This window comes from Alosa alosa, chromosome 18, assembly GCF_017589495.1.
Source record: "Alosa alosa isolate M-15738 ecotype Scorff River chromosome 18, AALO_Geno_1.1, whole genome shotgun sequence".
Classification (NCBI taxonomy): domain Eukaryota; kingdom Metazoa; phylum Chordata; class Actinopteri; order Clupeiformes; family Clupeidae; genus Alosa; species Alosa alosa.
Genome location: NC_063206.1, coordinates 11,981,038 through 12,007,710, shown reverse-complemented (window position 1 = coordinate 12,007,710; position 26,673 = coordinate 11,981,038). Strand labels below are relative to the sequence as shown.

The window sequence follows — 26,673 nt, the reverse complement described above, 5'->3', positions numbered from 1 at the left end:
ACCTTAACACAGTGGCATCTCACAACCACATGAGGGCAGTACTTTCCATATTTGAGTTTTTCACTGGCTGTCCTCTGAGGTTTTAGACTATGAATATAAACAGTAGCACCTGCTTTACCCCCAACAAGTTGATATGATGTGTGAAGAACTTTATAGTTATCTTTATAGTTAAATTTTAGAACTCTATAGTTTTGAGTTAAAGAAGAGAGTCTCACCAGCTTTCAACTCCCAGTTATGCTGATGAGCTGAATGAAAGAATAGCAAGACACAACATTGACTGCAGTTCCACACAAACCACATCTGTGAGAATCGTAATCTATTGTCCTAAACAGCCAGCAGATGAAAAGTTGGCAACTCACAATGAAAAGTGTTTCATCATATATTTTACTTTACAGGTGGAGATACAGACATTAACAGCTATACATTATTTGTACATGTTTACTGTAATCCTTTAAAAACATAAAACAATTACATTGTACATCCATGACACAGCTTTATATGTGGCCACTGCCCTAGGAGCTGGGTCAGATGCTTGCAGAGGTGAAACAGTCAACGCAAGGTGGTAGGATACTTTTGCTTTGTACTGTTCTGTTTCACATGAACACTGCCCCTCTCCTGACCTGTTTTTAACATACAAACATACACTAAATTTGTACATGGTGTACACACAAACACACTTGGTTATAAAGAACCAAGAAAGAAAAAATATTCTGGATCAACAAAATGATACCAATATATAGCATAATGAAAATAAGTAAGTACTTGTAGAGAAATGTACAAAGCATGTATTTTACACAGTTGAAGAGATTAAGAATGTAGTGAGAATTTATTCACCTGAGAATATGACAGCGACACATGGTTCCCCTACGGACCAATCACTGGATCAGGTATCTCTTGATCTATCTATCACTACACAAATAGTAGATTGGGGGTCAACGTTTTAATGGCTTAGTCTGAAAACCAAAATGGCATGGGGCCCTAATTAAATGGCAGTCTTAAAACTTAAGCTCATTTAATCTAGAGTAACAATGAATGGCCTTTTGACACAGCATGTCTTCTTTGGGTGTACTGATTCATTTGCACAGTCACCATCTTCTTTATTTAATATTTCCCAGTGTTTATTTGAAAATTTGACTGGGCATTGAGATCTCAATTTAGCCTTTCCATTCAGTTCACTTAACTACCACAAGGGGGTGTTAGTCCATAATCCAACATACTGCAGCCTATATTCCTGGCCAGACTTGTGCATTTTCTGAATAACACGAATATACAGAATATTCTTCTGAGATAAGATGATGTTAGATAAAAGTATATACTTTACATTTGTGAAGGATTCGACTATTCTGGCCCATTCATAGGCTATCCATGGAAGACGCGACGTGGCTTCTTGTACGGGGCCTTCACAGTTCCACTGACGCGCCTGTGTGTAGTTTGACAGACAGTCTACGTGGCGCTAAGAAATCAGTTCTCAAGCTGATGGTGGGGTTTTCGGAGGATACTGCGATATCATTGGTTTGGGAAGAGAATAACGCGCTCTCATTGGCTGTAGCAGTTATTCAGAAATCCACACACAAATTAGGTTTCTCAATATTTTTGTATAAGTTAGCTCTCTTTTAAGAAAAGAGCGCGCGTCTTGCACGTAATTTTAATCAATTTCGACAGATGCCGACAGAACAATGCCATGCTGACCAGCTGCTTAGGCTATAATTTATCCCTATTGAAAATTAAACTTAAAATTGAAAGCGCTTTGTGGCCACTGACTTGCCCCTAGGTAATTCGCCTTTTCGCTGGTAGGCTATATGTGTCAAATGTTTAATATTGCCACCTGTTTTTTTTTTTTTTTTCATAGGCTAGGCCCTATGGCACATCGACACAGCAAACGTGGTCATGTCCGTTGCTTTTGCAATATAGCCTAATATTTTGAAAGCTTACATACAGAGGGAGAAACTCTCTTCCCGTAGACTGCTAGCCAGTGCTTGCAGAACTACTCGGACTCGCACGTAGATCATACGCGCTCTTGTGCTTGGGGCTGGACCATCGAGACCGTCCGTCAGCATCCTACAAGACCAAGCGTAAGGATTCACATTTATTTGTAAAGTAGGCTAACATATGCCTATACTATGCCACAAAGATTACAATCGTGCAGCATCACTCAGATTAGAGTCTTGTGAGCAAGATGTTAAACGTCACTTTCGAATCGAAAACATGGATAAACTTATTTCTGGTGGTATGCAGCTAGCTTGCTTATGTTTTGTCAAAGATATTAAATATCTGATTATTTCTTGTAGCCTAACGTTAGATTGATTTGTATACATGCAGTGTAATTTTGGCTAATTTTACAGCCCATGTTCTTATCCACATTCATTTCCGCGTTTTTAGCATAGGCTACACAGTAGCGATTTATCTTCAATGCCCTTGAGTATTGCTACAAGAAGAATCCCCTTAACCTTCCTTTTAGTATAGTCTAGGCCTAATAGCGACATCCAATATGTGATGAAAGGCTAGGTTGTCCACAGTTACGAGTTAATATCGCATAGCCTAGGCTACTGGGGTAAGAGACCACCACCGAGAGGAGGTCTTGAGAAAATGGGGTCGAAGCAATATGCTGCGGTGATGGCAAGCAAACTTGAAACAGTAAAATGTGACATGGACTACGCATTACTAGGCTTGAGTGCAAACATCATAAAATACGTAGGCTAGGCCTATGTTAATTTTGTTAAAATATAACTTAAGGTAGCAAAAGATAGTATTTGCAAATGGCCCTTGATTCCTCCCCTTCGTAGGGCAAGGCTACAGTAAACCTCGTTCTGGAGGAGGGCAAGTAGAGATGATGGTTCATTTGCTCGAAGTTGATCTGAAGATGACGGTCAATAGTCAACGCGGATTGAACACATCAATTCTTAAGTGAATATCTTAAGCTTCAAAGGCTCTCTTTTTTTTTCTCTCAATGTGGACATTTTTACTTTACGCCAATACAGTTTGACTATTTTTTCGTAGGAAAATTATAAGATAGGACTGGTTTAATTGGAATAGCCTACATTTTTTGTTCGTTGTTTAAACCTGGCCTTACTTTCAGCATGTACTACGCAGAAGGTAAGTTTTTTTTTTAAAGGGTTGGATAGGCTACTTCATAATTAGACGATGTTTTAGATGATGCGATGGTGCCTGCATTCCTAACCGGCGGTGAATCAGTAGCCTCTTACATTTTCATTTCCTATTTTAAAGCAGTTATCTGATCATATAGGCTACTTAGACTAGAACTTGCATTCAATCTAGGCTATATCTTGAACTGTCAAAAACTCCTAGCAGCCACCACGACTAAGAGCGTTTCCAGCTGTTTAGAAATTTGCCCTGAAGTAGCCCATTCACATAGGTCTACCTAATATAGGCCTAATATAGTTATTGTATCCTTTAACTGGGTTTCTCAGCAGTAATATCCTTGTAGTAGACTCGTAGAGCAGGTAGACCTCTTCTAGGTAGAGTTGTTTGAGGTAGGCTACGTTAAGAGTAGGAACCTCCTGAATGTTTTGCAGTGCTCCACTGGAAATGAATGATGCTATCATTAACTGTATTTCAAGTGTTACACATCAAACATGCACACCTGATAAATTGTAGAATATTGTAAGTCATATTTAACAGTTGATCACTCTACAACACTCACATGATAGTCACCCTGAGTGTGGTCTTCATCAGCATTTTGTTTAAAAAAGATCTAAATAAAATGTACTAAATGAAGTATAATATTATTATTTAATGTTCTATAGCATAGTATGACCACATCTATGACCATAGGGCACCACTAGCAACTCCATATAACATACACATTTATAATTCCATCCACCAGTTTTAAGCACATACCGGTAAGTCTAATAATTTAGCCATACCAAACCATAGACCTGACCTGACAGCCCTGTCTCTGTTGTCTCTCTGCCACTCCCGATAGGTCTCTGTAAGAAGGGACAAAACTCCTGGATGGCTCAGTTTGAAGAAGAGATGCAGCAGCAGCTGGAGAGCTCACTACACAGTGAGCTGGAGAAGCTGCTGAGCACTGCTCAGGGAGCGGACGCAGAGGTGAGGCACTGGCCAAGGGGGCAGAGGGCAGCCGCGCTACACTGCATTGGTCAGGTCTCGATGCTTTCAGGAATGGCATTTTCAGCCAAGTCTTGCATGAGCGTTTCTTTTCTTTCTTTCTTTTTTCCATTCAAAAAAATCAGTTTAGAGTGTAGCGTTCTGGAGGCCAAGATTCGTCACCGGAGTGTTTTCCCCTGAAGAAATGGGAGCAACAAATGAAAGGATAGCAAGTGAAACCTGATTTTTAAGATTACATCAGCTTGAGCCCTGATTTGTTTGAATGTAGAAGCTGTCTGTGTTCTGTTGCACTGTGAAACACTAAGTGCCAACCAATCAGGAAATGTTTCCCCTTTACCAGTAATGTTGTGTAGGTGCTGTACATTCAAGGAAGTGGTAGACTCCCAAGGTAGCTAAATCGCACAGAATTTAGTAAGAAATACTAAAATCTTTTTCAACAGCTTTAACCTTTCTCTGTAGAAAGCTGATATTCAAGGATTAGCCAGGTTTATCTGATATGATTGAATTTTATACATATAAAATTAAACAACATAAAATACATTTCATAGAATGGTCGATGGTTAGTTGATTCAGCATTTCAGTCATGTTTTTCTGCAAAGTCAGATAGACTTTATTTCTCAGATATCCCAAAAGAGGGAACAAGTCTGTAAAACTTTAGTCTGGCCATGCTCACCCTTTAGGGAGATATTAGCTGTTTAACTAATATTTCCATCGGTCGGTAGATAACCTGCCCAATCAATAACGAGAGGGATGGCGCTAGTTTCAAAACCAAAAGTGGCTGTGGTAAACAGTTGTAGCAATATCTGGAAACACCAAAAATTGCAGTCAGAAGAATGTGTAAATTGTGCTATGTCCGTCACCACGTTAGTGTTGGAGAGGTTTCCCAGTTGTGAGTGTCCAGACTCTATTCAAAAAGTGAATGAGTTCGGTTTTAACCAGGCTAGTAAAACTTGCCTTGTACCCTGTACAAGTAGAAGAGGATGGTAGAGTGATTGTGACCCTGATGCTTTTAAAGAGGAGAGAGACAGCCTGCAGCCTGCTCCCATAGGTGCATTTAGGGGGTCCCTGAGCGGAGTTTGGGTGGAATGAGGGATACAGCCCTCTCCTGAATCCCCAGTTGGGCCAGTGAGACATGGCTGGGGTGATCCATCTCTGTCCTGAGTGTGGGGCTCCCATGTGCCGTGGCACAGACTGCCACACTGGGCCCTGTCTGATGAATGAGGTGTCACACTCGGTAGAGATTTCACAATGGCTCCTCGCCATGCAATTAGCCCACAGATGAGACCTGCATGATCTGGTTTCCTCACTGTACTCAGAAGTCCTCTCTCTGTCTGTGTGTGTGTGTGTGTGTGTGTGTGTGTGTGTGTGTGTGTGTGTGTGTGTGTGTGTGTGTGTGTGTGTGTGTGTGTGTGTTTATTGGTGTTTCCTTTCTGTCTCTCTTGCCTGTGAATTCTGTTATTCAGCTCATTCCTCTCTATTTGTCTCCCTGTGCTTTTCCATGTGGAGTCTTTTCCCCCACTTAATTTTACTCTTTTATAGATTCATCCATTCTTGCTATCATCTCCTCCTTTTCTTCCCACCCTCTGTTGGAAACACTTTCTTCTCTTCTTCTCTCTCATTATACCTTCACCCTACACATACACATAGACCCTTTCACCTCCCTCCAGACTCGTTGGGAAGGAGTCCTCAGCAGTGCTGTGCTGCATGGGCTGAGGTTGGTTTGCCCAGGTGGTCACGTAGTTGAGTGATTGGCCTGGTCAGAGGTCTGTCCTCTTTCTCCTTCTGGCATAATTCTAGTAAAAAAAGAGAGAAAAACACTGTCCCCTGAGGATAAAAATTCAGGCCAGTCCTGGACTGAAGAGAGATCAAATGCACTCACTCACACTGTAATTAAACCCTAAAACAGATTTGTTCCTTTCTTAAGAAAGAACCTGTCCTTAGGCTTACCAGGGAAACGGAACAACACACCAGAGAGAAAAGACACAGTTAATGATTGTTGGAAGGTGTTGTTAAGGGAGGTCTATTTTCTTGATAGACCAGCACACCTTTCCTTACATGCTCAACATCACAGCAAGAGGCATAGGAATATCAGCTTAAAGGGACACCAGGCAAGCCTGATGCTTTTTCTCTCTAAAACTCCCCTAAACCGGGTCTGAAGCTCTTTTCCTTTTCTTTGCGTCCTTCCGTCAAGGGTTTTAGCTGCTTCTTCACCCGCTCTGCCATTATACACACGCTTGCAACAATCTCTAGCGTTTAGTTAGCCTGCCTCTGTGCTGTAACTGATCCTGCTTCGGTCGGCGGGTAGGATACAATCGAACTTGCAAGTGGGATATTCTTCCTACAGGCAGTAGGGCGGGGCGAGAGCCTTCATTAAGCCTATATAATGAGTCATTTAACCATATACCGATTTACGAAGATGATTAATTAACACGAAAACGTTGCCTGGTGTCCCTTTAACTGATCCAACAGTCTTTATGGTCCACTTTATGGACACTTTCTGTTGCCTTGGTTTTGAGGATGTGTTGCAACATTTGGCGTAATGTGCAATCTCTGCACATATCTGACTGTGTTCAGTTTCACTTACCAATTAAAAGGTTACTGCTTTATTGCTGTAAGTCCAGGATCTTGTACTCTTCAAATAGGTTTAAATATGAACCAACATCACCCTCATTATTGGACAAGGGAGGGGAAGGACTGTGTGCATGTCATTGATTGCAGTGCAGAAAAAGATGTGATTGATTTTATGGGATGATTACAGTTTCGACCAAACAAGTGAAGGCAGATCTTTTCCAAAAAATCTTTTCCATAGTGATTTGTTTTTGTTGATTTTGTTGTCTTTTCCAGGTTTCCAAGAAGGACTTTGATGGCTTCAAAAAACTATTCCATAGATTTCTTCAAGTGAAGGGACCATCAGTGGAATGGCCAAAAATCCACAGGCCTCCAGAGGACTCGGTAAGATCTTCTCGACCTAAAAAAAGTTTCTGAAAACAAAAAAATGGCCAGGCCTTTGGTGAAGTTTAAGAGTGGTCAGGTTTCAGGTTCTGTATCAATTTCTTTATAGGTTATACAAAGTTGCTGTGGTAGATCTCAAGATTACAGGATCCAAAAGGTTGTCTGACACCATATAAATGTAATATACACTCTCCTACCCTAATGTGAAAAGAAACAAACCCTCAAACCTGTGACCATGAGTAACCTAATGAACAACAGATTCATCTTCACTTCATCAAAAACCTCATCAGAAAGGAAAATGAAGAAGGAATTGAATTTCTGGGAAAAGACATTTTAGCAGTAGGCTAATTCATTTATGAGGTTAGCCTGACTGAACAAATTAATTGACTTGATGATCTTGAAATAAAGAGGAAAAAAACAGATTATTCATGATTGAAACTAAGGTAGTTCATTTCTGTTGTTTGCAGTTGTACACATGCTACTTTAGCCATTATTCACGTTAGTCGTGATTTTGGTGTGGGTTAGTTGCACGATGCATCTTACCATGTTAGTAAAAAGCTAACCTCAGTAGTTGTACAGGAAACGCACCCCTGGTTTGGAAGAAGAGCCCTTGTTTTGTAAGTAGAGTGTAGATTAAGTTGTCAGATATGGACAACATTCCACACACCCATTCTATGGAGGGACAAAGGTGTGGAGTGTAATCCAAAAGGTAAAAAATAAAGGCCAAAAGGAAAAGAACCAAGTGTGTTCCTGAGAATGTCAAAATGAGCAAGAATGAGTCCCTCCGTGGGTCTTTTGTGAAGGCTCCTTTTGTGTTTAAATTACACACCCGCACGCTATGGTTCATGCTATGTTATTGTGTATGCCTCTGACTAATAGGTCTCACTAGGTTGATTTATGGTACTGATATTGGCTATACTCCTTGTCCCTAATAACTATGAAGTGTGATTTATTTGTGAGGATAGTGGGTGGGTCTTCTAGGTTGGGCAGGCATTGCATATGTCCACAAAGTAAGGGCAGACTAGATGGATGGAGCGTTATCATTAGAGGTCTCAGTGTTTCCCACAGAATTGGATTCAATTTGTGGTGGTAGCTGACTTTGACAACGGGGGGGGTAAAATAAAGGTTCGTACTTCTCCTTGGGACAAGCACTTTTGGATTTTGGAAAACACTTTTCCATTTACATCGGGATTTTGCAAACATTCAGTGTCAGAGTCAATAAAATGAGCCCTTCAACGAAATTGACAAGCAGCTGTAAGTAGACTAAGCATGCTAAATTCGACATCCAAACAGTGTTCTAACGTTAGCTTTGAGATACTGTATGATTTCATAACTTAACTTAGTTTAGTCTCTTCAATGTAGCCTACTATGTTGTGATAAGACCTTAGCAGAGTTCACTTCAATGCAGCAGTTTTGAACAAATTTGCACAGCATGGTCACGATGCTAAGTATGGCGGGCCATCCTATATCATTGAAATGTATAGGCTACAGGCTGATGTACAGGCTGAGCACATTAATTTGCCGCCGCTAGGGTGCGTCTAGATTTCTAGGGATGCTAAGCGGATTTAATAGCAATTTAGCCAGACGTCTTCTACGCCAGTGTTTCTCAAAGTGTGGTCCGGGGACCACTGGTGGTCCGCAAGTTATCCCAAGTGGTCCGCGAGCAGACGTGGTAAAATATAATATAGATGAGTTGTTTGCCATATTGAACCATCTTTTATGTAAATCCAAACAGTTCTGCAACGCTGCCTATGTAAGTTATGCCAGTTTAAATCATATGAATCCTCTGACACAATAAGCAAGGTGCAAAGAAAATAAGCAACGTGGCTCAGTGAGTAAGCCTATTGTGTAAGTAACTATTTAAGTAGGTCTACTCTTTTTTTTAGCTAGGTGGTCCGTGAGGTTTTTTTTTATTGTTTAAGTGGTCCTTGGTCTGAAAAAGTTTGAGAAACACTGTTCTATGCAATGCTTCTATGTGGCAACAACAATCTTTCAACAATCCTGAATATTTTGTTAAATGCACATGCAGAGGAGTGGCAGCGGGCTACGAGAGAGCGGGGCGGGTGAGATCAGTTGGTGCTCATACAGTGCACTAATTATTTGATATTTGCAGCTTTGTTGTTTCTAAACAGTTGTAGCAGTTAGACATCAAGCCGTTTTGTATACATGAAATGTATTTCCCAGTCGTTGTAGCTGTTGTCATGTAGAAAATAATGTTTTGTTGTTGATATACTTCAGTATTTCAGAGGTAAAGCTCTCATATTATGTTTGAGAAATGGAAATGGATTTAGTAGAACTTCATTAGAGATATCTATGTTCAGTGCCTGCCTGTTCACACTGCTCTGAAGTTATAGAATGGTGAATAATAAGTGGCAAGTGGCTTAACTTGTGTTATATTAAGTGGCAAGTGGCTTAACATTGTGGATTTGGATTTTCCTGCTAGTCAAACACTTACATCCTTCATTAGGTATAATTCATGCTGTAATCTGTAAGAATAAAGGGGATTGAAGACGTGGGGTGGAATGAAGGTGCCATGAAACTTGAGCGTGTCTGCCTCTCCGAAGGACAACTAGGGCGCCCCGTTTCCAGAAGTCTGGAGTCTGGAGCCTCATGTCCAACAGGCACATTTAAAGCAGCACCAAAGAGTTTTTTATACCTTAAAATAATTTTTCCAAAATCGTTTCAGTGGTTCATCAACTCGTAACAGGGTGAACGGCAATTCTGCATTCGCTTCGCGGCCCTCTATCGGCTATAACTGCACTATGTAAGTTTGCCAGATCGGGTAGCGGATCTGTAGTTCGATGGAATGAGACATAAGAAACTACAAATTTGACTTGCATCTGATGCCGCAATACATCGTACTTTTATAAGTCATGCAAAATATTCTACCTTGTCTGTGGACATCGTTATTTGCAAAGCCGGTGCTGGATAAACAAATAGCGTGCGTGCGACAGAGGGAAAGGTCTTTGGTGTTGCTTTAAACAGTGTTGGGAGTAATGCGTTACAAAGTAACGCGTCACTGTAACTCCACTACTTTTAGTGGTAACAAGCATGTAACGAAGTATTTTTGTAAATTAAGTAACGCAATTACAATTACTGAAATTTCAAAGAGTTCGTTACTTGTTACTCTGTTGATCTTGAATGAACGACTGCAGACAAGAAGACAGATGCACATTTGCTGCTTCTGATCTAACGTCTCCCGACCTTAGCTGTGTTTCCAGTGATTGTGTTTCATGTTTAGATTGCAGATGCATTCTTTACAGTTAATAGGAGCCTCCTCACATTCCTCCTTATTTCGGATTTATGCTAAAACACACAAGAGTGCATTAGGCTACAATTTAAATGGGCATCTTAAAAGCCTTTTCCCTTTCGTTTCCATCTAAGTAAAGCTCCACTACAGTAAAAGCGCATTGTTGTTTATCTCTGCTCTTTTTTAAGCCTATTAGCAAAACCTCGTTATATCAATTTCTCATTCTTACAACATAGCCACGCCACAACACCAATAGGCCTACATACAGTAGCCTATATATAGCCTTGGCACAAGCAAGCACACGTTTAACTCGAGAGGAAAATGCAGATTTCACTTACCAGATAAAGAAACCTCCAAATAGCCTACCGTACGTACTACAGCGACTTGAGATCGGAATTGACGTCCATGGTGTTATAGATTCATTTGTCTGCGACGGAACATGCAACTTCTCTCTGGAACACCTTAATAGCCAAAGAGTAACCTTCTGCATAGTGCGCGACAACCCCAAACCCTCGGATGCGCATTAGAACTTATTTCGATAGGTCAGCACTTGTGCAGCGCAGGCTTTTCCCAAACTGGTGTAGCTTAAAATGCTATATAATTCAACTGTGTTCAAAGCAGGATGAGGATAACCTAAGGTTGTATGTGTGTGTGAGCAGACAATAACTGCTTTGAAAATAGGCCATTTAACATTGTTTCACATGACATCCCATTGAACTCATTCCATGTAGCCACAGAAGGATTTCAATAATAATAATAATAATAATAACTTATTACTAAATTGCAGAATTCAGTGTCAGTGCACCATCATGCATACTACTCCTAGTAGTAGTAGTAGTAGTAGTAGTAGTAGTAGTAGAAGAAGGCAAGCAATAGGCAGTGTACTGTACATATTTATCCAACCATCTAGATGTTGAGGGTGGCGCAAAACAAGGTCAGGGAGGCGGAAAAAGTTTGACAACTCGTGCACAAGGCTATTGATTTGAAGGCCCGTTGAAACTACAATAAATAGGTCTAAAAATTAGGTTTATTGTGTGTGTGACTGTTCAGTACTGTATATATTGACATTTTAAAAGCAGACTTAAAAGTAACTTAAAAGTTACTTTCTCTAGTAACTAATTACTTTTGATATACAGTAATTGGTAAGGTAATTCAATTATTTTTGAAAGAAGTAACTAGTAACTGTATCTAATTACTAATTTTCAGTAACTTGCCCAACACTGCAAGCCTATCCCTCTCAGGGACAGATACATTCCACCACGGCATTTTGTTTGACTCTCGCTTTTAAACATGCAGTAATGAATAATGAATGACTAATGAATGACAAAAAAACAACAGCTTTGTTATAGGTCTGTTTATTTGCCAAAGGTTTGTGGCACAATAGGTTGGCAGAGCATAGCCTCTCAAAGACAGCTCTTAACAGCCTCTCTGGAACGGTAGTACCGTAAGTCCTCTGAGGCCCACATTACTGAGTGATTGAGAACTCTCTTCATTCCGATTGAGAACTTTGCCTGTGCCACTCCAGATTGCTGGTTAGTCCAATCCAAGTCCAATCCGGTGGCCATATCACACGGAAGTAAACATAATAAAAACAGACTCTGTTACCTCAACAACACAATAGAGATCAAAGTCTCAAAGTTCAGGTGACTTATTAGTATCAGCAGATCACCATGACGAGCTGGTTTTATAACAGAAAAGATGTCTGTTCGCTTATTGCAATGGAATTTCATTGAAAGGGAAAGCAGAGACGGTTGATAAAGTTAACTATAGAATCTTTGGGGAAAGTAAGCTAGTAAGACGTTGCCACGCAACACCTGAAACTGTCAAGTTCTATCTGTGTGGTGAACTATTTATTTTGTCAGCAGAAGACACGAAACGGTAGCAAAATAATTTTAAAGACCCATTGTGTTAGGTTTATTTTCTCGTTTTGGCAAGTAGCCGTGTAATAAGCGGGATAATGTATTGTCCGCCGGAAATTATCAGAAAATAAGTCCCTTCAGGTCGAAGCAAAACCCCTCCGCTGCGCGTCGGGGTTCTGTTCTTACTTATTATACGGCTCTTCACAATGCTAGTAGAACGCTCCATTGACTTGAATGGGATTTCCCAACGTTCTACGGTAAAATAAATTCATGTAATTACCGCTGCAAACATATAATTACCGCTGTCAATGGCAACGGGTTTTGTACTTCTGATACGTCTTTCATATCACTATGCAAGGACTGGAACTTCATTCAAACGTGAAAGCAGACGGTTGATCAGCTGTGTTCTAAAGAATGTTTGATTCAAGTTCAGCAGCGTGTGTTGTTGCAAACTATTTGTTTCTCAGCAAATGCCACGATGAACGGTAACAAATAGGCTAGGCTATGTAGGCTAAAGTCATATCGTGGGGAGTTTATTATTTCGTTTTGGCAAGTAGCCGTATAATAAGCGAGATAATGTATAGAACGCTGGTCATTATTGACTTTGCAAAGTATATAATCTCCGCTGGCGCGTCGGGGTCCGGTTCGCCCTGTCGGGACTTATTTTCCCAATAATGACCGGCGTTCTATTAGCCTGGCGAGCCAGACATTATCCCTTACGTATCGCTTTAACAACCCGAGAGCCTTGAATGCTGATCTCTTTCATGACGCACAATGTGACAGCAGGTCACTATGACGAGGTGGTTTTATACCAGAGTATCACTTTAACAAACCGAGAGCCTTGAGTGTGCCTCCTGAAAGATATCAGCAATGTGACACAGTGGTCTTTTTTCCAGGCTGCGCTGGAGAGGGTGGAGGCCCTCCGAGGGGCGTGCGGGAGGAGAAGAGCACCCACTGTGCTGTTCAGGCAGGGGGCAGGCGATGGGGAGATGGATGGGTCTCCGCTTTTTAGGCAGGACAGCAGCAGGACAGGGGCCATGGTTGGTTCTGATTCCTCTGGAGCTTAGTATAGAAACTCCACTTGGAGAGGGAAACCAAGCCAGCCGCTATCTCTCTTTCTCTCTTTCTTGCTGGACTTCAGAGGGTCTGGAAGGTGGTGCTTCACTACAGAACAGAGAGACTACAGAACGCTCCCGGGATTTGGCATTTGAATTTCATTGGTGTAAAAATTGCATGAGTGCTGCTTCATTTGGCAGAAAAGTGGAAAAATGTGGGCGCTGAAAGTCTCATGCCTAAAGTGCCCTCAGAGTCATGTGGATTCTTCCATGAGGGAGGGAAGCCACTCTCTGAGACACCTGGGTAACCCATTGGTCCCTCCCCAGCCACATCCCTCCCCTCTTACCCTTCACTCCCCCTTCAAGCCCACCATCTCTCTGTCATCTGCCTCTGTACGACACACAAAGCTGGTTTTGAATCGAGAGCAGGAAACGCAGAGGGGAGAAGAGACTGAGAGAGAGAGAGAGAGAGAGAGCAAATACGTTTTCATTTTAGAATGCTTTAATGAGCTTACAGCAGATGGGTCTGGAATGTGTTTCCTCAGAAGGAGTTCATTTAATGTAGGTATTTAGAGTGTGTGTGTGTGTATGTGTGTGTGTGTTTGTACAGGCTGTTTGGGGCCTTGAAGAAGCCGTCTGCTCTTTCGCTCTCTACATTGTCTGGCTGAAGCCCAGGGCTTGGGCCCCTGTTAATCTGGACAGGGGGAAAGAGGACAGAGAAGGGACTGTGTGGTTACACATCTCTGGCCAGACACACACATATAGATAAATATACTGTGTACACACAGCACACAGATAGTGTGAATATGAATACATGTACTTGTAATAGTGTACATTCACATATAGTTTACCTGCCCAGGTATACGTAAGCAATGAAAGTATTTGTACATTTAGTTTACCAAGTTGTTTTTAACTCATTGAGTGCCAAAAACGTAATATTAAGTTTTTCCTTCCCATGCGTTGAGTGCCAAAAACGTAATATTTAGTTTTTAGCTTCTTTTTTTAATTACGAAACTAGACACTCTAACACACCTTATATGTGATTTTGTGAACTCTGTGATGAATGGAAATGAAATATATGACGATCGAAATCTCATGAAAACGAAAGATCTGGACATTTTATCTGGACGTTTGATCTTAACTCGGCTTTTGATGGTTGCCGCTTTGTTTCGAATCAGTCTGATTAGCCTATCAGTGACATGCACGCCAGGTCAAAATCAGGTCCTTTATTTTCGTGGGTTTATCACTAGGCGGCAGGTCTCGTTAGATCTCTTCCCAGAAACTTTGCAGGCAACACTTCTCAAGTGCTGAAGGGAGAAATGAAAAAGTCGAAGAAAAAGATATTGCAGCAGGTGCCTTTTCGCCAGACAACGCTGGTTGAGTCAAAAACAGTACAAGGAGTGACTGAACACCGTGCCGAGGAGGGAGTTCCATCTCCACCACGAGCCGGGCCTAGCGGAGTGGGTGGTAGGCCACGCCCTTGCCAGAGTGCCGAATATGTCGGTGATAGTGACTCATAAAAGACGCAATATCTCCATTTCTAGAAAAAAAACAGGGATTTTGAGGAAAACTAGCCACTGTTTAGCTTGGGATTTCTCAGGAACAGAGGCGTGTAGAAATACACGGTTTGCACCCACTGAGAGCTTAAAGTCTCACCTTTCAAACGAGCCATTGTATGTGTTCATAGCTATAACACAGAATATGCTGTGGCTGTACAAAAATCAACAATGGTCTAGATTGCTGGCACTCTAGGACAAAGCTTCCGAAAACAGCTTGGCATTCAATGAGTTAATGTTGTGCACAGCACAACCCATACTTTTCTAATTGAAAAGAGCCAACAGTGCACACACACACACACACACACACACACACACACACACACACACACACACATTCACTGAAAGTCACACTTTCAGTGAGCTCCAGGGAGAGGCTCCTGGTCACCTCTCCCCAGGCTTTCCTCCTCCTGTCTGGGCTTCACCGGCAGCCCAGGGTCCTCTCCTCTCCTCCTCTCATCTGCTCTCCCCTCCCCTCTGCTCCTCTCCTCTGTTCTGCTCTCCCCTCCTCTCTGCTCCTCTCCTCTGTTCTGCTCTCCCCTCCTCTCCTCTCCTCCCCTCTCCTCCTTTCCTCTCCTCCCCTCTCCTCTTCTCCTCTCCTCCTCTACTCTCCTCTGCTCTACTCTCCTCTCCTCTCCAGCCTGTTGTCCTCCATAACTCAGCCTGTCGGCTTTTTCCTTGACGTCATGCATTTGACTTTGCTCTCCGCAGCACTCTCTCTTTCTCCTCACTCTCCCTCTCACTCCCTCTCTCTTTCTATCTCTCCATCTCTCTAGCACTCCATTTCTGTCTCTCTCAGAATCCTAGTTTTAAATCGTGCAAGGATCCACCTCCACAGCCAAGCTTTTTATTGACCTTCTGTTTTATAGTAAAATCTATTTATTCATCATTCATCATTTCTTGTTTCACATAATTACTATGACTAAAGTGGGTACCAGAGTAAACCAAATGCTAGTGCAAATAGAGTAGTAATTGTGTGAATGAGTGACCATATTGGTCATCTGAGGTTGTGTAATGTTTTACACACCCTTTGCAAAGGGACAGGAGTTAAACGATTCTTGGAAGGACCTGTCTGCAGCGTTCAGGATGTGTTTGTTCAGCATGGAAATAGCGAGACCAGCCCTGTCCTACTCCTGTTTGCAGAAATACGGTAATGACACTGGTCAAACGTCATAGTGACCGTATGTGTTTTTCCAGAAAATTCCGTCATGTTCTTTGGGCATGCATGACACATACTGTACATACTGTGGCTTAGGAACCTTTTGGACCGAATTGGTGGCGGCGATTTATCAGGCTGAGCGGGAGACTGACAGGAGGTGTGTGGTTTACTTTAGCCAGGGGAATTAGATTTCATTTTAATGCCAATTCGTGATCAGGCAGGCGGAGGGACAGCTGAACTTTAGGTCCCGTCCCACGTCATCCTGATGTCAACATGGAGCTGGGGCAGAGGCATACTGGATGTCAGTCTCAGCTTCCATAGGGCATTGGAAGTTCAGGAGTGAAAGGCAGAATACATACAAAATGAGATACATGTGCTGTGTGTGTGTGTGTGTGTGTGTGTGTGTGTGTGTGTGTGTGTGTGTGTGACAGAGTGTATTTTGGATGGCCAGAGCTGTTCAGTTGACACTGAATATCTGATACTTATAGGGATTTTTGTTCAGGTAGTCTTCATCTCCTCATGTCATGGCTGTATTGTATTTGTGATTGCGCTTGTGTGTATGAAGGTGTAGTGTGTGTGTGTATGTGTGTATGAAGGTGTAGTGTGTGTATGTGTGTACGTAGGTGTAGGGTGTAATGTGTGTACGTAGGTGTAGTGTGTACTGTGTGTATGTATATGTTGACCATCCCTCTTGTGCACGTTGAGAAACACATTTTTCACTCGGTCACTGTTAAGCAAGCCACCCTAACAGTCACACCCCCATGCCCATCTCCCAGCCAGGGAACTGTGCTCGTGTACCCGTATGTGGCAGACCTTGAGATCAGAGAAGCATGGGCACCCTCACACTGGTTGAGGAGGACACAGCGTTCAGTCACACACACACACACACACACACACACACACACACACACAGTATGTTATGTGTCTGGAGTCCACAGTGCAGCATGAGGTTTTAACTGCAACAGGCCATGTGCCAGAAGCTAACCCTCAGGCTGAATAACTTCTGTCAGAAGCCTGTGTGTGTGTGTGTGTGTGTGTGTGTGTGTGTGTGAGTGCAAACACTTTACTCTCAAAAGATGCCAACCTTTCACAAGTACTCGTTTCAGAGGCTTCGGTATTCATTAGCTCGCTCACAGGAGTCGTCATCAGCTCTTCATTACATCTGCGTCATAACTGTGCAGTTGCCTTTCTCACAGCGATCCCAATTCTCATTTCCACTTTGCTGAAACACCCTGCAAGCGCTGCCTTGAAAATCCTCGCCGGGACCCCACTGGGAAGGCTGTGCGGTACTCGTGTCTGCACAAATCACTCTCATGCAGCCTCACTTCCCCCATTTCCTGAAGCAGGACTTCATCAGCCTGGTTTCCTGTTTGTTATTTTCCCAAGTCAGAAACGTCAGGCCTTGCCCAAGGTTACTTTTGTGTCTGCAAAATGCCCACCCTTGTGCTGCGTCAGGGTTTTGGGGTGGGGGAGGGGGGTTCACATTTGAGCAGCACACCCCCTCGGAGCCCTGTCACAACTGATCGAGTGACTCAGAATGGCGTAGCACTGCCTGGCTCATCTGGAGGACATCTGGCTCCGAGATGCAGCCCGTCCCAGGGCCTGCTGGGAAAGTGTATTGTGTGTGTGTGTGTGAGTGTGTGTGTGTGTGAGAGAGAGAGAGAGAGGGAGAGAGAAGGAGTGCAAAAGAAGGCGGCAGTGGAGAGACTGAGAAAGGGGTCTGGACGAGAGGGAGAGCGAGAGAGAGCAACAAAAAAGAGAAATATAGTGAAAGCTAGAGGGAGGGGGGATATCTTTACCGGTATGGCTTTTACCGATATGTTGACCAATATGTTTCTGATGGCTGTCCTATAGGATCATCACTGATGGCTTTTGCATGAGTGAAGTATGGAGTGTGTCAGTGTACGTGAGCAGGATGCAGCTCAGGTGAAGGTGGAACAAAATGACTGTTCATGGAACAGCAGTGTTTTCTTTAAGCTCCTGAACACAGCTTGGTGTGAATATGAGGAGAATGAGGGTGAAAACTGGTGCTAATATGTGGCAGCCTGTGTTCCACACAGCATGTTTGATTTTCAACACTTCAGCTGGAAGAGTGAAAACACCCACACTGTTGGAGTTATGCCTAAAATGACAAGGAAACATTTTTAGTATTATTAATGATGTGGACACATTTATTATGAAAGTACTGTCATTTGTCCAGGCACATTCACCGGAACTAAGTGGTCATTAATTCTCCCTGGTAGCAAACTAGTTGGTTGAGTGAAGGTTGCCAAAAACATCAGCAGAAGTATGTTCTATCACTTAGACTAAAAGCAATGGAAGATGCTTTCAGGTGGAAGAGATTATATTTTCCATGTGCCATGTGTATTTGTGTTGTGTAACTTTTTCCAGGTCTTTGGAAAAGAAATTCACTTGTAAACTTCATCAGGAAAATAACAGTACAGACAATTCAGTAACATTGCCTGAAGAATTTCCTTTGTTTCTTCTATGATGAAGAAATACATTTGAAAATGGGCTGCTTAACCTGTGCTACCCAAAGTCTGAACATCAACTATCTAACCCTGTAATCTTATACAATAGTGTACCATGGTACAAAATGGCAAAAGGGCTTGTGATCCAGGATACGGGAATCAGGATTCAGGAAACTAATTATGTCTCAGTTGGAGAGCAAATATCGTTTTCCACTCAACATTCATACCTTTCCCTTTCAACCAGCTACTCTTGTACACAAACACTCCTTTTTAAATGTTTGTGTATCTCACCCTCTCTCTCTCTTTCTCTTTCTCTCCCACACACACACACACGCAGTGCATAAACGTCATAACATCATCCTTACCCTAAGTATCCACTGGCTGCAAGCCCATTCTCTCCGCATCTGGATGGAGTTTAAGACATGAGGCAAACTGACTAGTGTAGTCATCATGACTGTGTCACACAGCCCTAGTCCTAACCCTACCCCACCCTTCCCTTGTCTGACTACGCCACCAGCGTCAGCAACATGGCCAAGCTTCCACTCAGCGGTTATGGGTCAGTGTCTGCGTAGAGGCATTTAGGAAGGGGCATGCAGGAGGGATAGGCTATTCAGTTTTTCTTTCTGAGTTTTTCTTTCTGCACACCTGAGAAAGACTCCAGATGTCAGTTTCTTGGTTCTGAATGTAGGCTAACAACTGAAGTAGGCCTAGTCTGGTGCCCTCTTCCTCTGTCATGCTTTCGATTTTTGAGTTTTGACAATGAGCAGCAGGAACACATTGAACCCACGTAAACGGCAATATAGGCTATAGGCCTGCTAACCGTCAGTTATGCTTAAACCCCGTTTTTTAATGCTGCCTAACAGAACATCCAGCTGAACTATAGTTATGAACACTACTTTAATCGTTTCCATATTTAATTTTACGCACATATTTAATTTGCGGAGTGCAGTGTATCATCGGTTTGTCCCGCACCCGCGAACGCACCTCTCTCATCCCGCCCGCTCCCGCAAAGAGCTTTCAAAAGTTGTCCCGCTCCGCACTCTTTTGCGTTAGAGGCATTTTGGTTACATGGTGACATGAGGAGTCAGTCAGTGGACTTGAGGGTGACATGAGGAGTCAGTCAGTGGACACGTTGACATTGAAGTCAGTGTTTCCCATACATTGACTTATTTCTGGCGGCCCACCCCAAAATCAACATTGACCACCACACAATGATTTTCCAGGTTGTACTAAATTGTGCTTAAATCCGGTAGCATCATAACCACGCTGTGCTAATTTGTTAAAAACTGTTGTATTCAAGTTAATTCTGCAAACCAACCACCACAAATGGAATTCAGTTCTGTGGGAAACACTGTGAAGTGTCAGTTCCTTAAGTAAAGTTAAGATCCTTAATGAGTTCCAGCACCTGACATCACTACTTCTCTCTGTTTAGAAGAGGTTGTTTTGTGAATCCGGACAGAACACATTACAGAGCTGAGTTTTGTTCACATCTCTGAAGTATTGAGGAAAGAGAAACTCACTAATCTGTCTCTATCTCTCTCACTCCTGACACCCTTGCTCTTCTGATTGATTGCCTTCCCTCTCTCCCTCAGATCCAGCCATACGACAGGATCAAGGCCAAGGGGCTCCCAGACAACGTAGCTGACAGCCTGAACAAGCTTGTGGTGGTGAAGCTCAATGGAGGCCTGGGAACCAGCATGGGCTGCAAAGGGCCCAAGAGCCTTATCAGCGTCCGCAACGAGAACACCTTCCTGGACCTGACCGTGCAGCAGATTGAGGTAGAAACACCCACCGAATGACCTTCGGCCCACAGAACCCTACCAGATTACCCACTGGAATAATAAAAATCAGATTTAGATCTGCTGCCTTGATTTCAGCCCAGTTTGGTTAATCCCGTTTTTATATTATGGTATGTAGCCTCCCATGTACTGTAATGTCAGTTTCATGTCATGTAGTTGTGAGGTGATATTGTATCCTATCCATGTGAGTGTTATATATAGTCAGAGAGCCTGGAAGCGGTCAGTAATCAAGGATAGCAAGGATGGCAGTGTGTTCATAATCATCAACTTAATACTAACCCCACATCTAGACAAGTGTCCATTTCATAGTACCAAAGTATAATTCATGTGAAGTAATCCCAGATGGATTTCTTTGAATATATTTTGTTAGACTGTACAGTAGATGTTGGTGGGGAAGGAGGGGGAGATTCTCCCAAGAGCAATTGTAGCCTGACCAGGGGAAGAAAACAGAAAACCACCCTGTTGCGCTAAACAATGAAGACCTTTTTCTGCTGGAGTGCTTTGCCACATTTACACCCCAGGATCTTTTAATGTCTAATTTCAGAGTGGTTGGAAACCCCCCTAACCCTCTCCTAAATGGTGATTCAGCTTACATGTGGTAGACTCTAGTTCATAGCATGATTTGGTTCCTATTTTCTCGACAGCATGTCTTGGCATTTTATTTTCACACAAAGAAACCTAGCGGTGTTATCCATACCCAAACTCAGAGACGGTGTGACGGGTGCATACCCACCGTCACGGTAGCGAGGCGCTACCTATAGTATACAAACGGACTGAGTGTCATTGTTACCTGTGTGTGTTTGTCTGACGTGTCTATGTGTTCAGTTCACCTCCATACTAGTTTTAAAATCCTTTGTTAACATTGCCATTCATCATACACCTCTGCCGTAATCCCGTAGCTGTTTAACTAGTCGACATACCATGAAACACACCCCAGGTGATTTATTGCATGCCATCCACCACTATCATTACATCGCTTACTGTTTACAATCATTTACTATTCACGTCACATATTCTGTTAAAATAACCACGCAACACAAATGTCTTTGTCTTAACTGTTCCGTTTATTTTTAGCTCAATAGATACATGTGTTATCACAGCGTTATGTTTGTCTTACCGGTGTTTCGTCTTGTCTCGTCTTGTTTGTATAAAAGAATGTGTGCCGCAAATGTCCAGTTTAAATATCGTTGAAACCTCCGGGTCAACCGGAAGGGATTCATAGTTTAGTGAATTTATATTTTTAGCTGTTTCATATACGTTTTGACTATGTCAAATGGAGCATGGTGACTAATGATATTTTAAATGTATTCCTAGTGCAATAGATTGATTGGTGATGGCTGTATTAGCTTTTTCATGATGGATTACCTGGAACACCCCTGTCTTTTGGTTTAGAGTTGGTATGTGCCAATCTTAGTGGTGATTCTCAGGCCTATTTATACTGTGTCAGTCAGTTTATAGGGGGAGCAGTAAGTGACAGGACATGAGTCCTATTTGCTCTCTGTGCTATGGTGACTTGTTAAGGTCAAACATTATTGCCGGCTACGATTGTTGTATTGTTTTTTTTTTGACTATCATGTCAATTTTTTGTTTCATTTATTGAAAGTATTTTTTTTTTTTTTTTTTTTTTTTGTTTATTTTTGTTATCCTAATTGCCAAATATTGGCCTTATTTGGGAAAAATAAAAATCCCATCAAACTTACTCCTCTGCGTTCTCCTGAGTGTGACCAACTAGCTCAAGACTGTACTTCCACACTTTACCCTTCAACAGACAGTTATTGAAGTAAAACTTTACATTGCAAACGGCACGCTGTAGAAGCTGACCTTTTGTCCACGCTAGCTATGTATTCATCGTGATTCAGTGTAAAGCTTCTTCTAATGAACAGTCAGAACTCTCGACACCTTGTTGCTATGGCGCTTGTTGTGATGCTGTTTTTGTGCCACAGCAATGCAAAGGTAGGGTATATTCCCTGTTGGGAACGCTGTGTGCTATCACAGAGAACAGGTTGATGCCTAGAGCGCATCTAACATCTACAGATCACTGCCTTGATCCAAAGCCATTCGTAGAGTTGTCTGCAGGCGCGTCGTTAGACCTGGGCATTCGGGGCTATAGCCCCGGATCTATGGGCCGTCAACAAGAACAACAAAAACTCTAATCATGAATGAAATACATAGCCCCGTAGAAGAGACTTTTGTGTTTTGTGTCCATTGTGTGCATTAACAGCAGCGCAAGAAAATCTGACGTGATCTGGGCAGGTTTAGAATCATTTGTTGCAAAATGTTACAATTTCAAGTACCTTCTCCTCTAAGCTATTACGCATTGCTGTTTTAGTTGCTTCTACTAACTAGCCTTAGCGAAATAAGTGTACAGAAGGACAAATGGATATTAGAAGTTTCTTTAGAAAAAAAAGGGCAGAGCAGGGACAAGAAGTGGAAACTCACAGTGCATCATCTCTCGCAACCCAGGAGGACATTTCGATCAGCTCAGGTTCGTGAAACGCAGCCCTCAAAGACAACGTTGATCAATGCTGGTCTGATGTTACAAGCTAGCAGGTTACCACTGCACCTCACTAACTTGAAGGACACTTTGTTTGAATAACTAGAAAGAGACACTAACTTACGTTTGGTTCTGTAGAATGGAATCACATTCTTCACCACCAACAAAAAATTGTTTTCCATGACAGTATAGTAGTTGCGCCAGTCTTTTTTACCACAGGTTAGCAGTGCAGACTTATTCATTCACTGACGTTGGTATGATTCCAAGAAACGGTCGAATGTGACCTAGCAGCGAGTTGAGCGGAGCAAGCGGCAAAAGTGAAAAAGAATGAGGAGCGAGCGGTTTTCACAGACGGACTTTGGCTATAATACCTAACATCAAGCTATTCCCCTTCACCAATCCAGTAATTGTGTCCAATATTATACTTTCAGTGATCATTTGAAATACATAGTATTTCATAATAAACAAGACAGCAGTTTATATCGTGATTTACTATTGAATCATGGTCACATGTGCAGTAAATATGGTAAACCTGACCTCGTTTGAGGGGGCTTCCAAGCAATGCATGCTGGGCTTGATTTTGACAGAATGGAACTTTTTCTTTGGGCAAAAGTTTGTGATACACAACCCAAATGCATTGCTTTCAAGGCACCCGTAGCCCATTTATTGAAGGTGATGGCGTCCAAATGTTTATCCCGAGAGCTAACTCACACCTGTGCACTTGACAGAGGTGCGTGGCGATGTTTATTCTACAGGCTATTTTAATGTCATATTTTGGGTGTTGTATGTGGTGCACTTTGGCAGAAGAGACGTTCTCCACACGGTCTTTAAACATCAAAATATTCGAATGCCGTGGCGTGAGTCATTCTGATTAGCCTTCCTTTTCATTCTCAAAGTAGGTTAAAATGTCATGTTCATCAGCCCGATTTTCAAAATCTCTCGGGGGGGAAAAACCCCCCGAACCCCCGGACAAAAAGGACTCTAACTTCGGGGCTCTAGCCCCGAATGTTTTCAATAGCTAGCGACGCCCCAGGTTGTCTGTATGCTTTGCGTCACCTGCATGCCACGAATGTGTTAATCTGACATAAGAAAACAGTGTGAATACTAATGGTCAGAAGAACACACTGTACTGAGATCCTGGTGTAGAACAGCACATAAGCCCAGTTCCACATCAGCAGAGCACCAGAGGAAAGTCTGCATGTTCTAATGCACCAGTCTTTCTTTCCCTCCATGCTGGAGAACAGTCCGCCGCAGTGTCTCCAAAGCACAGCACATAGGAAGGTCTTGCAGAACACATCAAAGAGCAGAGCTGCTCAGCGAGGCTCCCAGACCGCTGTGGTGGCACCACGGCCTACGTGTGGTAGTAGTGAGGAAGCAGGACTGGTTTCGAAAGAGTCAGGCAGTGTGACGGGGATTAACAGCAGGAGCAAGTGTTTTTTGTGACGCAGAACGTTTTTTCAGGGCATGTGAGATAAATGGAAGTGGTGTGGCAGTTGTGATTAGAATGTACGTGTAAGAGGTTTTTGCGTAGCAGGGAGGTATCCATGGCGATGATGATTTCACTTATTGCAGATATTGGTTGTTTGTTCTTGTTGGCCCAAGGGAACCAATCCGCCTCAAAGACGTCAGAGAAGAAGTGAATGGATGAATACAGAAAAAATGGAGAGACTTTCTCTTTCTCCCCCTCTCTATCGCTCTCTCTTCTCACCCTCTGCTGAGTTGGAAATTGCAAGCATATGTGTGTTCACACCATGGACCTCCACCCTTCTCTCTCTCTCTCTCTCTCTCTCTCTCACTCTGTCTCTGTGCACTCGTTCCCCCTCCTCAGCCCTGTGGAAGAGTGTGGACACACACACACACACACACATATGCTTTCAGTTAATGGCTCAGCTGAGCTGAGGGGCAGGACAGGCCCACAGAGCTGGAAATGGCTGGACCCAGGCCCAAAAACAACTCTCCCTCCGTCCCTCTTGCTCGCCATGGCGGATGGAGTGAAAGACATGATTCAGAGCCAAACAGATCTGAGGACAAGAGTGTAGAGGAGAGTAGGCAGACAGAGCATTCTGTGTTCAGCGTGTGTGTGTGTGTGTGTGTGTGTGTGTGTGTGTGTGAGAGAGTGTGAGTGAGTATGAATGTGTGTAAGAGAGAGAGAGAGAGAGAAAGAAGGAAATGAGAAAGGGGGATAGAGTGGGGGTAAAGACAGACAAAAAGCTGAAAGTAGAGAGCAATCAAAGAGTGAGACACAAAGACACAAAAACAGCAAGAGGGTGAGAACCGCGGTGAGAGATTTAAACGAGACTAGACACAGCAGAGGATGGAGAAAGTGTGTGTGTGTGAAAGAGAGAGTTAGTTTGGGTTTGGGTGTGTGGTGTGTGTGTGTGTGTGTGTGTGTGTGTGTGTGTGTGAGCGAGTATGTGTGTGGTTGTGTAATTGGGGAGAGGTCCAGAGGGCCGCTCTGGTGAGTGAGTGGAACACTCTGTCCTCTGTGTCTCACAGTCAGACTCCAGCAGCAGCTCACCTCCACGAGGTGGTCAAATAACCTCCCCACTGAATACGGCCCATTGACGAGAAGAAATTGATTCCTCCCTTCCCTGTGTGTGTGTGTGTCTATGTCTGTGTGCCTGTGTATGTTTTCTGTATGTGTTTTAATGCATCTTTGAAGACTATCAAACTCTGACCCAATGACAGGATGACGCCAAAGTGGCCATGACGTTGATGTGAGGGCCGGCCTGACCGTCTGAATACTCCTTATGTTTTATGGCTCTGGCTGTAAACCACGCCTGTTTCACATTCCACCCTTTACACAATCCACTCCAGTCTGGCCTGTGTATTCCAGCCACACCTTCCAGTAGGAACATCAGAGCCGCATGTTGCAACGCTGGATTATTGTGCAATGTTGTGCAATGGCGGTATAATTGAATAACTTAATAACTTATAATTAAACATGCGCTGCAAACAAATTGAATGTCCTAACAAACTCAGGCTAAAATGAGCCATATACCAGCACAGTGTGCTATATAATCCTTGTGGATTACGAGATGCAGAGGTGGAAGAGTCTGGGATTAAGTGGCTAACGAGATTTCACTCTTTATCTTTGTTTGTTAGAACACTGGCTAGTGTATGTGAAAAACTATTTGCCAGAATTTCTCCTCTCCTCAGTTCTTATATCCCATGTTCAGTGAATGACCACTTCTTTAGTAATCCAAAAGTACAAATGTAACTCCTTCACCTTTCTTGCCCCCCTCTCTGTCTCTATCAGCATCTGAATAAGACCTACGACACAAACGTGCCCTTGGTGCTGATGAACTCTTTCAACACAGATGAGGACACCAAGAAAATCCTGCAGAAGTACACACACCACCGAGTGAAAATACACACCTTCAACCAGAGCAGGTACAGTACCTGATGCATGTACTCTCTCTCTCTCTCTCTCTCTCTCTCTCTCTCTCTCTCTCTCTCTCTCTCTCCCTCTCTCTCACACATACTCACACAAATTCAAGCTTTGAAACTTGCTTTTTAAATTTGCGTATTTTACAGTTACAGAACTCTTACCACTGCATTTGAATTGTTAGTGGGCTAAAAAAAAAAAAGCCCAAAAACTGCCATCCATGTGTAACAATATTTGCAAGCGAAAACCAAGTTACAAAGTGTTGTAATAAGCAAACTTGACAAGTGTGGTAGCAGGCCACCTACAGCAGGAACTTCTCTGAAACACTGGCAGGCAGCTCATAGCCTACTGCTGTCTGTCTGTCTGCCTGTTTGTCTGTCTGTCTGTCTGTATGCCTGTCTGTCTGCCTGCCTGTCTGTCCTCACTCAGCATGAGGAGTGGGTGGAATTCTACTCACACGATTGTCATATAGTCCGACAGATGTAAGAGACTCGTGGGGGTGCTGGATGGGTGCTCTGTTTCAGGCCCCTGTCAGCAGATCTGAATCCCACCAGCCCCCCTGCCTGTGAAAGGACACCCAAACGAAAGTGCACTGGTGTCA

At 42.9% G+C, this 26,673-nt stretch overlaps 1 protein-coding gene across 2 annotated transcripts in view; it reads left to right on the top strand.

Annotated features, from left to right (window-relative positions):
* The first annotated feature begins 1,850 nt into the window (after positions 1–1,850).
* Positions 1,851–26,673, top strand: part of ugp2b (UDP-glucose pyrophosphorylase 2b) — a 38,424-nt gene continuing 13,601 nt past the window's right edge. Inside the window, exons 1-5 of one of the 2 annotated variants that reach the window (XM_048269722.1) lie at positions 1,851–2,072; positions 3,944–4,071; positions 6,934–7,041; positions 19,984–20,169; positions 25,944–26,077. In XM_048269722.1, the coding sequence (XP_048125679.1) occupies positions 3,973–4,071; positions 6,934–7,041; positions 19,984–20,169; positions 25,944–26,077 (527 nt within the window). In that variant the 5' untranslated portion in view covers positions 1,851–2,072; positions 3,944–3,972. Of the gene's footprint in view, positions 2,073–2,780; positions 3,094–3,943; positions 4,072–6,933; positions 7,042–19,983; positions 20,170–25,943; positions 26,078–26,673 lie in introns of those variants that run through there. The other variant, XM_048269721.1, reaches the window with a different exon arrangement.